The 12,233-nt window shown below is 39.4% G+C and overlaps 1 protein-coding gene across 6 annotated transcripts in view; it reads right to left on the reverse strand.

The window, feature by feature from the left end:
- Window positions 1-12,233, reverse strand: part of VPS13B (vacuolar protein sorting 13 homolog B) — a 717,975-nt gene that overhangs the window by 85,723 nt on the left and 620,019 nt on the right. For all 6 annotated transcript variants that reach the window (XM_047783533.1, XM_047783534.1, XM_047783535.1 and 3 more), the window contains exons 42-43: window positions 11,789-12,138; window positions 6,356-6,517 (exon numbers count right to left, since the gene is read on the reverse strand). In XM_047783533.1, coding sequence (XP_047639489.1) covers window positions 6,356-6,517; window positions 11,789-12,138 — 512 coding nt within the window. The remainder of the gene's footprint in view (window positions 1-6,355; window positions 6,518-11,788; window positions 12,139-12,233) is intronic.

A 12,233-nucleotide genomic window follows, 5' to 3' on the forward strand; every position in this document is an offset into this window, starting at 1 on the left:
GTGTCTCGGATCCTGTGTTGCTGTGGCTCTGGCGTAGGCCCGTGGCTACATCTCCGATTGGACCCCTAGCCTGGGAACTTCCACGTGCCGTGGGAGCAGCCCAAGAAATGACAAAAAAAAAAAAAAAAAAAAGACAAAAAAAAAAGAAATAACTAACTTCTTTAGATTCAAACTGAAAAGTCTTACACCTGGGTGGCAGAGTAATTCAGTTCTTTGAGACTTGGGTACTAGCTGCTTTCACTCTGCCCATGCATGTGTGGTTCAGCAATAAAGAGGCGGGCCAAATTTTAACGTATGACTTTCCCATTCTCTGGCTTTCCCTTTTCCACAGTTTACTCCTCACCCTCTAAGCAGTCTGAGTTGCCTGAGCTCTTTCACCTGGTACTTTGGGCCAGAAAGATAGTGGGCCACCCCGGCGCTGCCACAACTGTAATTGCCCTCAAAGCAAAGCCACAAAAAAATGGGTAAATCACTCTGGGAAGATTGCTTGCTCAAAGAGTCTATGTCCCTTCAAAATTTGCTTGCCTTACTTTTTCCCCAGAGGTAACTGTTTTGTGTTTTTCTCAGAATTTGCAGCAATTGTTCACAGAAAGATCACGTTAGGCATTTGTACCAGGTCTTGGCACAGTTACCAGCATCTTTCTCATCCCTGGACTAAGCCAAATAATTGGGTATAGTTAAGAGATGATAGGGGAGGCTGTGAATATTTTTGGATAGGAAAGTACCAACACAGTGAGAAAATAACTCGAGATGCAGTCTGGGAGGTAGACTGATTTGGAAGCAAAGCTGTAATGAAGAGAATCGTTGAGAAAAGCTATTGCAATAGTTCATAAGAGAAGCATTAAAGATAAAAAGATAACCATTGTGGATATATCATTACACTTGCCACTGTTCTAATTAGCATTTGAAATTCCTATCGTTTAGCCTGTATATAAAAATTTTCGGGGTTTTTACTTCTCTCTGATCTAATAATCTATACCCTTTATTTTAAAAAGTTGAGAAGTATATAAAAATGTCATATATAGGAAAACTATCACCTTAAAAAATTACACCATGCAGAGGTAACCAATGGTAACATTTTGACATATATCCTTGCAGTAATTTTCTATGCATTTTTCCTATATTGCTAAGATCATATTGTATATGTAGAATTTTATATTCAGCTTTTTCTGACTGATATAAGGTAGCACTTCACCTGCCTATGTAAAAATTTAAAGATCTTATAATATTTCATCTAATAGACATGCCAGATTGTATTTAACTATTTCTCTACAAACCAATATTGTGCTTTTTTAAATTTTTTTGATGCTAAATAAAAGTGTGATAAACATTTTTGCATACAAACTTGTTTGTTTTTTTTTTTTTTTTGTCTTTTTAGGGCCTCACCTGAAGCATATGGAAGTTCCCAGGCAAGGGGTCAAATTGGAGCTACAGCTGCCAGCCTACACCACAGCCACAGCAATGTAGGATCTCTGTGACCTATATCACAGCTCACAGCAACACTAGATCCTTAACCCACTGAGCAAGGCCAGGGATAGAACCTGCATTGTCATGGGTGCTCGTCAGATTCATGAACCCAGTGAGCCATGATGGGAACTCCTCTGTGCATAAACTTTTAATTTGGATTGTTTCCTGAGTGTAGCTTACTAGTAGATTTACTGGGTCAAAGGTTATGACCATTTTAATAGTTTTGATGCTTCTTATCACATTGTTTTCTAAAAAGAAGTATCAATTCCATTTGCACCTTCAGTGTGTAAGAGTGTCTTCTCACTTGGCCTTTCTAAACAAACTCTGATATGCATGTCACATGCCATATAATAGCAGAGGCGAACACCTGAAAAATTTATCAGTTTGAATAGCATTGTCACACAGAATATTTACCTGCCTCCCTAAGTCTGCTTTTAAATTTTTAAAATTGTGACTGTGGCAATAAGAAATGTGCTCATTCTCTAGATACAGGTGTACATATGCATTATATAAATGGATATGGCAAGAGTGGTAAGTGAAGAAGAATTATAGTCTAGTTAATAAAATGGACCACTGGCCGAATTACCACACGGTAGGTAGATACTCAGAATCCATTACTTTTCCTTTTGACAAGAGGGAAAATGATTGGATCTTGCTTTTGAATATGTTTATATCCAGAAAAAGAACTGCAGAACTTTCTGTCTATATGGGCTGAGAACAAGCACAAGAAAAATATTTTACTGTTATGTGGTAAGCACAGGTTGATTGCATACGTGTTAGATTTAATCTATTACCTGTCATGGCATAATTTCTGAGACATTTTACCAAGTTTTTAAGTGATGGGACTATCATTTAGATCAGAGCAAAAACAATTTTATATCAAACCTTTAATCTACTGAATTTTCAACTGAGAGACTTGAAAGCAGGGTTGGCAAATCTGGCAGGCTTATGGGCCAAATTTAGTGTACTGGCCTATTTTGGTACAGCCTGTGAGCCAAGAATGGTTTTTTACCATTTTCAGATGGTTGAAAAAAGTCACAAGAAGAATAAGATTTCGTGATGTGTGAAAATTACTGAAATTCAAATTTCACTGTCTATAAATAGTTTTATTGGCACACAGTCACACTCACTTGCTATGGGTGCTTTTGTGCAGAGTTGAATAGCTGTGAGATAGGCTCCAAGGCCCTAAAACCCCAAAATATTTACTATCTGGCCCTACACAAAAAAGTCTGCCTGAAAATAGTGTCAGATTTATGTTTTCTTCACTAAATCTGATTATTCTGATGAAATTTCCCAAATGCTCTGCTGTTCTTCCAAATGGATTCCTACTTTGATGCATTTTGCATTTTTAACTATCTGCTGTTTTCACAAACTTATAAAACTTCCTACTATATCCATTTTGGAGCAACATTTTGTTATTTTCTATAGTTCTGCCTAGAGCCCATTTTCACTGGTAGCTGGAATTCTGCAATTCTTTAAAAAAAAGCTTAACCGATAAACTGTGCATGTTTTGAGGGTAAAAGCAAATGTAATTCCTTACATACAAGACAGAGTCATTCCTATTTCAAGCAGTTTAATTAGCCAACAGTGCTCTCTCTAAACCAGAAAAGCAAGTTAACTCGAACAGCCTACACACAAATCCTACTGCGATGGAAATGTCACTCTATTTGGTTTGGCTAAATTAAATAAAGCTTCCCTTGATACTTGAGCTGTACAACACTGCCCATCTTCCGAGGAAAGAGTCCATAAATGCACACATCCAGATTTGACTTCATATACTGTGAAGCACTTCTCTAAAGACCAATCCTTTGCTGGTTGGTCTCGTCCAACCAGACCTGAAATCTATAGAACTGGGATATTTAAGAGCCCTTTGTGGTGGCATATACGATGGTGCAGCTGAATATGTTCAATTATTCCCTAGGAAATCGTTTTGTTCTTCCTATGTTTGTTTAGGCAGGCAACTGTTGTGGGATATCCAGCATTTCAAGGGATTCTGCCTCTGAGCATGTGTTAGAAACTATAAGGAGAGTTTATAACTTTTCAATTTTAAAAGGTTTTTCGGCTTTGGATTTCTGGAATAGGTTGTGTCCATGTTTTTTCCCATCCTGTTGGGACTGACTGTTGTTAGCAACCTCCTGTGTGGTTCTAAGACATGGTGACCTCTTTGAAACCTTTCCAGGTGTCATTGCCACTTTCTTGATCTCTGCAATATAAGCTACATTGTTTAGTGGAGTTAAGTTCTCTGAACTTTGGAAATCCTCCCTGAGACTATGAATTGACTAACACCCAAGGTAGCATAAACATGCAGACACAAATGTTCCTAAAACCAAGCCTGCTGGGCAGTGCAGGATATGACTTGGAGTCTGGAAAAAGGAACAGTTTGCTCACTTGTGAGGCTATGACTACCTCCAGGTGCAGTCTGAAGCGAAGTGGCTAGTTTCTCTGATCCTCAGATGTAACCTCTCATTAGAACACAGCAGAATTTGCAATTGTGGATGTAAGGAATTCCATGAAGACCCTCTGGGCCCATTAAGACATCTCTGGCTTCAGAGGGTCCTAAAACACACTTCCTTGAGCATACATAGCTGTAGTAAAGAGACACTTTTTACCAATTTGATCTAAGTTTCAGCCTGAAGATTATAATGACTACAGCTCTTCTTAAACTCTGTATCCAGAAGATGGAGTTACACATTAAAAAGGGAAAAGGTTGACAGATACCAGTCTCATGTTTCCAGTATGTCATTACAAGGTAATTTAATTGTTTTGGGTTCTTAAAGCTTTGCAAGCGTTCCTACTTGTACTAAGAATCCCAGAGTAGTCTAGCTTTACATGTGATTTCTCAGCCCTTAAATCCTCACAGCTTGGCCATCCTAACAGACACATCATGCTGCCAAAACCTAGGAGAGTTTGACAGTGTTGTGGAAATAACCCAATATCGAGAATGAAAAGATGTGGGATTCAGTGCCAACTGCACCACTATCTTAGCTGAACATTTCTGTCTCCTTATGCATATATAAAATATGCATAACAGAAATACAAACTACACAGGAATATTATGAAAACAAGAGCAGTAGTAAGTACAAAAAGACCTTGCAAAAGTGCAGAAGAGTATACATACAAAAGATGTAGTGGGGCAGTGGTCATCCTTCTTTCCAGCCAGAAACTATATCCACAACCTGAAGACTACTGTTCCTTCACAGCCCTGAGCCAGCTGTTCTTACAATCACCCTTCCTATCCTGGCTCCAGTGTCCAGGGAATCTGGAGGGTCACTGAGGTCCATGGTAGTCTATCCAGCTTAAACTGACTCAGAAGAGATTAAGCTTCCTGTGCTGTGCTTCCTACGGGCTAAGGCCCGCAGCTTGTGTGTATGAATGGGTGAAGTGGCCACAGGGACCATGTATGATCACACGTCACTGTACCTTCTCAGAGGTTTCTCTCCCGTCACTACGAGTTCATTTCTGGGAATGCCATGATCATAAAAGCCCTCGGAAGGTCTAAAAGGCTATACGACAAACACTAACATGGATTGTCTCTGAATGGGTGGAATTATAGATGGTCTTTTTCTGTTTTGGTTTATAATATTTGGTCTGTGTTCTCATTTTTGCAATTAATAGGAAAAAAACACTATTTAATTTTGAACAAAAAGAAGGAACCAACCAACTGCCCTTTAATTACATTACAAGGGGCAAACCACCAAATGACTTAAAAACACTCAACATGGACATTTATCAAAAGGACAATTAGAAACCAAGGGCACGTCGTTTGCTCCAAAAATACAAGTGCAATATCATATCATAGGAGACATTTCTGCTAGAATTTTTATTAAGAAAGAATTTATGATGTTTTAATGTCCTGTTAGCCGAATTAGAATTAAATAAATAGACTTAAGAAGAATTGCACTAGATCTACTTTTACAAATTTTATACTAATAGTGTGGCAATAGGATGAAAAAGCAAGTAAGAAATCAGAATGTGGCTACTGGAAAAAAAAAACGAGCAAGAGGGAGCCTGAGGGTAGAACATTCACGAAAGCTCGTCTATAGGCCAGATGGGAAAACTTGTTCTCTAATCTAATGACTTTCTTTTAATCATAAGCAGACAGTAGTTTCCTTATTCTCCAGAGTTTTAGAAATACATTATTCTTGAGAGTACTTCCTAGGATTTCTTTTACTCATTTAAGACCACATCTTTGTATTTAATTCTTCCTCATTTACCCCTGCAGGGCACATCCCTCTAATTACTCCCATCTAAAGTGACAGGAAAGTGGAATTACACTACTTGGAAAACAGACATCCTTTGGTATGTTTTTCCTCAGGGCTCCCTTGGGCGTATTCTGTCATTGGGCTCCCTGTGCCCCAGATCGTGAGCTGTCCTTGGAGGGCGAGGACTAAGACTTCTCTGCCTTTGAATTCCTAGTGCCTGGGACATGACTGGCACGAAGTAGACACACAGTAAGAATGATCAACAATGCACAATAATAATACTCATCACATAGTTACAATATATCAAGCATTCTTTTGGTGCCTTGTATATATTAACCTATTTAGTCCTGACGATTGAATAGGTATTATTTTAGCCCCAATCTACCGATGAGAAAACCGAAGTGTGAAAGCAAAGTGAGGTCACCCAGAACCAGCATCCAGGCTCCAGGGTTCAACCTCGCAATCACCACACCGCGCTCCCTCGGCAGCACCCGCACTCCACAGGAGAACCTCTACTCCGAGAGGAGCGTGGGTACATTGGGCTCCCGTCTCTGAACCTTTCTGGGTCTTGGTCAGATGGAGTTATACTTCAAAAGGGAACTAACTGGACACAGGCACACAAATGCACGATACGTGAACCCCCAACCTGAACAATTGCTGTGTTTGTAAGGCCGTTTCTCAAATACCTGTGGGGATTTGTGAGAGCGCCAGCTGTACTGGTGACTGTGGAGACTGGCCAGCAGAATATTTTCATCAGTGTCCACCTGGCCAAACCGCAGTGTCTCCTGTGTGTCATTACAGATCACAAAATGGCTGAAGACCAACTCTTCTACCTCAGGGCATTTGTTCTGAAAGAAAAGGAATAGGAAAGCCAACGTGCATCAGATTAATTGCAAGATGTTTGGCAGCTGTCTGCCCAGTGGCGATTGTTACAACACAGAAATACTAAAAGAGCTGTTGTCATTAGCTCTGGTATAGAAAGTATTCTATACTTCCAGGATCAGCACAAAAAAATACCTTAAAGAGATCTTAAATGTTCCAAGAATATGTTTTGATTTATATTCCTGCAAAATAAATCATACACACAGAAGACTCAAAGAACAATGAGATCCCTCAAACTTTTAACATCTTAAAATGAATTAACATGCTACAAAGAACGCTGTACTGGGTAGCGCACGTTTTTTGAGCAGAGTACCAGAGGCTAGAATTACCATGTTCCCGGCCTTCTAAACTTGACAATCAAGACCAATTACCAAAGCCACAGTTTGTACCCTACAGAAAGTAAGGATCATTTAGGTATTACATCCCCAGTTCCCTTAGGGGGAGGGTGGATGTGTGTGTGTGTGTGTGTGTGTGTGTGTGTGTGTGTGTGTGTGTGTGTGTAAATCTGCTCAGGGAGAGATGTAAATAAAACCATTACTTTCCCTCTATTGTTAAGAGGCTGAACACACAAAACAGATCAACTTCAGAGTTGCTGTGTGAGCCGAGCTGCAGTTTTCAAGACAGGTGATGTTAGTTGGAAAACAGTCGCTGGTGTCCCTGCAGGCTAATAATCAATCAGCAGATGTCTTCTACTAATCTACTAAGGTCGGCAAATTAGTGATACGTTCCTGTGTTGATATGCCTTCTCAACTGTGTTGCTGTTGTATCAAAGTGTCAAGAGTGGCAAAGTGACAGAGCATTCTGTGCTTACTCTTTTATCACTCTGGTTAGGGTATGACTTAAACATTTGGTAAATGAAAAGAATAGTTCAATAAATGGTTAACTGGAGAATGCAAGAGAAAATATTTTCATGAATTCTGTAGACCACAGGAGGTAATACGTTACTGTTCTTCTCCAGTTGGCCTCTACTTTCCTGGTTGTGCTTCTAAATAAGGTCGCAATGCCACACTCCATCTTTTGCCATTTTACTGAGGGAAAGGAGGGTAAAAAGGGAAGTACCACTCCCGAGCATAGAGATTTCAGTGACTATGTGGCCTGAAGCCAACCAGCCGTCTATGGATGAACATACCTGGAATCTAGCCTGGACCAAGACCTGTTCAGAACAGATATCTTGGGAGGTAGAATCCCCTCTAACTCCTCCAGAAGGCCCCCGAAGTGGGTGGGCAGAGCTCAACGGCTGGTGAATAAATCCAGAAACACCTCCTTCTTCTGGATACCCGTGAGGACTCCTAAGCGCTCACTCTATCATCCATCTATCTCTTCTCCCCAAACCGCTCTATTCTCGGGGAGTGGAACCTTGCCTGACAGCCACACTAATCATAAAAAAGAGTCTCTGGCTAAGTGAGACTGAGGCGGTTATAACCAATAATTATCTGTTGTCTACTATACTGCTCTTTGCTGTGGCTTTTAATCAGGAGCTATGACTTCAAAACTGGCCTGCCTGCGGGTTTCAGGCACCCTGCCTGATCCGGCCCCTGCTGCATCTTGAACCACTCTCCATTTGCCTGCTGGACCCCAGCTCTACCAGTCCTTTTCAGCTCTTCCACACATGCCACACTGGCCCCCTTTCAATTCATCCCACATGTCAAACTCCTTCCTGCCTCAGTGCCTTTCTTCTGCTAGGACCTCTTTTCCTCCTTGCTCAACTAACTTCTCTCTACTCAGCTTTCGGGTTCCTGTTTTCAGATCACACTCTCGGGGCAAGGAGCCTCCTGAGATCCTCCTGGACCACTTTTGGTCCCCCTGTTTTAGGCTCACAATGCACTAGATATGTTGCCTCCGCAGCACTGATCCCTACTTGGAACTGAGTCAGTCATTAGTTGCATGATTGTGGCTCACTGTTGTCTCCGTCACGAGACTCTATACTGCATAAAGGCAGGAACTGGGTCTTTGTTATTTTACAATGTTATCCCTGTACTCAGTGCAGTACCGACAGATAAGTACTCATGAACACTTGTGACACAAATATGCAAGTAAATTTAATTTTAAAAATTATATGTAATATACCTTCCCTGTAGAAAAATTAGAAAATACAGAAAGTATTGACTTTTTTTTTTTTTTTTTAAAGTCTTTAATTTTATACTCAAGGTAACAGCTGTTAAGATTTTGGAGAACTTTTTCCAATAATTCTTCACTTCTGAGTGTCCTGCCTATTTCTATTCTAATCTATCCTACCTAATCCTATCTTATATATTTGAAGGTTTGTAAACCTTTAATCAAAGTACAGTCATAGTATATAATTAGTTTTGATGAGATTTTTCCATTGAGCATTATATAATCAACATAAACTGCTCTCCTTGTAAACATTTTTCTCTCCTTTAAGTCCAAGAATACAAACATGAAGGGATACGATTCCAAACTCCCACTTAGATAGATATCCTGAGACTGAAACTCACTTTTCATAATGAATTGGGATCAATCCGCTGGTAACGCAGAGGTTAAGTTACCAGATGGGGCTTGAGTAGGGGAAAAAAAAAAAAAAAACAAGCCCATATTACTTTCCTCATCTCTAAAAACTGACCTTTAATAAATGATGAGGGTTTTAGGAAAAAATGTAAATGAAAGAACACAAGGGGGTTGTTTACATTTTTCTAAAGAATACTTCAAGTCCTCAGGGAACTGTTTCTCTATTGCTCCTTCATCTGCAGAGTTCATTATAACTGTAATAAGTTTAAGAATTTCTTGGAATGTTTAAATTCTAGTATATTATAAAAAGATTCGTATGTGTTTTATATGACATCATATAAAAGCAAAACCTCAGAATACTTTTGCAATTAAAAAGTGCCTTATTTATATGTAAGGTGTGTGCTAGAGTGTTATACAGGCATTTGCAATGAATGAGAGATATCATTTTAGTGTAAGAGAAGACATATGAGCATAACATTGATTTTGAAATAAAAAGCTCCTTTCAAAGCTATTTAGTCCAAATGTAGGAATGTGACATAGAAATATAAAGCAAACTACAAGTGGCATTTTGGGTCCTTAATCTGGTTTCACAAACATTAATCATTTACAAAAGAGAGAAAAAAAAAATTCCCAGCCAGAGAAATCAGACACTGATGAAGGCTTCTGTTAATCTTGAACTTGTGACCTTAAGGTGAAAGGCCAAATTATTTCATGCTTCGACTGTCTGGTCCATCCACACTGGATACAAATGACTTGTCTCGGATATAAACCTGATAAAAAGTATGTGGAGAACTCAAATACCTTATCCTGCTTGTTAAATTCACATTTCTCACTGACAATAATTATACTGTCTATGAGCATTATACACACAATAAAATCCAAACTTGGGAAACTAAGCTTCCCCTCTGAAGGGGATAAACCACATTCAGAAAATCTTAGAAACAATGAACTTAATAACCCCTCCACAAGCCCATTTCAATGTCAAATGTCCTAGAATTTCAAAGTAGTGCATTTTTGTATTTACTTTAGAATACACAGGGTTAGACGCCTACCACATTAAAACTTGGTGGCAAGTACCCTTGACATGGGAGGAAACAAGAAAATTACAGCAACAATTACAGAAGTATATCCTCTTGTGGCTCATGTTAACATTGCCAAATCCCTGTATAAATCAGAACCAACTATTCATAGAATGTACCTGTCAGCAATATGCTACGTGACATATGGCTCTACTTAATCAAATATACAATTCCATTTAAAAAAAAAGCAGAATATTCCTTCAAGGCACTGTGTTAGCCAGTCAGTCATTCACACTCTGATGTGGTTTAAAACATTTAAATATTTATGCACCACATTTTATTTCTATGTAGAGCTGTGTTTCAGAGAATATGTTTTACCCTGGGAGGAAACTGATATTTCTGAGGGCCATTTTGCAGTAGTTGCTACACACGAGTCCTCTTATAATGGCCCTGATACCAAGACAAAAATATCCCGGGTTTAAATGCTCTATCAATGACTCTTTTATATTTTCTAGGTTTGTTTTTTATTAAATGCATTGTTCAAAATATGACAAAAAACAGAAATTGGAGCCACGGAGGTTTTTTTCACATCGCTATTTGAACCAGCTGCAAAGATTTAGATCACACTAGCTCTTATTTTACGCATGTCCTCTGCAACAAGAAAACCATGGAATGCCCTTAAAAAAGAATTTTAAAATACAAAACAGATGTGTTATCTTCTTTCTCTTTGCTATTGTAGTGCCATGTTAGGTAATTAATTCCTTCGTCTTGTATAGGTCTTCATGCATATAAAGAAAAGAGTTCATTCCCATAAAAATTCTTAAGTTAGAAAACTCAAGCCCCTCTCCCCCTGCACTGCCCCATCCCCACGTGGGGTCAGTGCGGACTGAAGGACCATTTCTCCTGGGGAGTTAGTCCGCACAAACGCAAGTAACATGCAAAATGCGGGGAAATGTCTCAGTTTAAATGGCAATACCAGCTTTGTGGAACTATAATACTATACTGAAAATCAGTAAAGGAAGCAGAAGTGATTCGTTATGAAATCACTGAACATATTATTACCCAAACATTCTGTGGAAGTTGTTTCATGCCAGCGGACAGGGGCAGGTTCCCCATTTTAAATACATCATTCAAAACAGACTTAAATACTATCTCTGTTTTGACATGGCTACCTTCTGACAAAAGATAGAAGTGAAAACATTATTAATCAAGAGTCTTTAGCGGCTGAAAAAAGTCTCTTATCGAGTGCTCTTTTTAGTGACTCAAAGTGGCAGAATGGTAATGGGGAAAAGACTAAGCCTCTGTTGTGTTCACAGACTTCCTCTGGCTGCTCTTCTCTCTGAAAAGACGAAATGCTTCTATCAGAAAGGCTCACACAGGTTCCTCATTTCTGCAGGGGCTGCCGAGACAATCTGATATATAGCTAGGTTAAAGCTTTGGCAAACTAAAGCCATAATACTTGGAAAAAATTTCTGGAAATATGTTACTTTCCACACAGATGTGGTACATTAGTCACAAAAATGTGGGCATGATCTCTGATGCATGTGTAGAGAACCCAGAGTCTCCAACAAAGGTTTTAAGAATAACATGCATCGCTTTGCCAAAGCAGAGACGCTCCCCAATACTATGGTGCCCATCAAATTCTTCATTCTCTCACCTTTTCGTCCGTGTTTAACTGGTTATTAGAAGTGATAACAGAGGGCCTAGTAAAAGATCACACACAAACTGTAAACTGTTCTGGAGCAAGCATACCTGTTGCCAAGCTTGTACTGCAGTGTTTAGAGAGTGAACTACATGTTGCCCGAAGCTTACAAATACAGAGTCAATGACAATGGCGCAGTCGATCAGCTTTTCTGCTGCGCTGCTGGAAACTGCAACCTGTCCAAAGATGCTGAAGGGCTTCACCAGGCTTTGCATCGTAACGTTTCTGCACTCCAAAAGTTTACAGTCAGCTTGAGCTGAGAACTGGATCTCCTGACAGACAGAACTATTGTTCCATTGTCGCAGATATATGTGTGGTTCTCTGAAGGAAATAATCATGTATTCTAGTTCAGTTGGCACGTTTTTATCGGAAACAAATGGCTGTAGGTATTGTGGTGGAGCTGTTGAGAAAACAAACAAGGAAAACAGCAATTGAGATGAGCCAATCCTCTATGGAAATAAACAGATGACATTTAAATCACTCACTTCCTGGTTA

The sequence above is a fragment of the Phacochoerus africanus genome, chromosome 6, assembly GCF_016906955.1.
Source record: "Phacochoerus africanus isolate WHEZ1 chromosome 6, ROS_Pafr_v1, whole genome shotgun sequence".
In the NCBI taxonomy this organism is placed as follows: domain Eukaryota; kingdom Metazoa; phylum Chordata; class Mammalia; order Artiodactyla; family Suidae; genus Phacochoerus; species Phacochoerus africanus.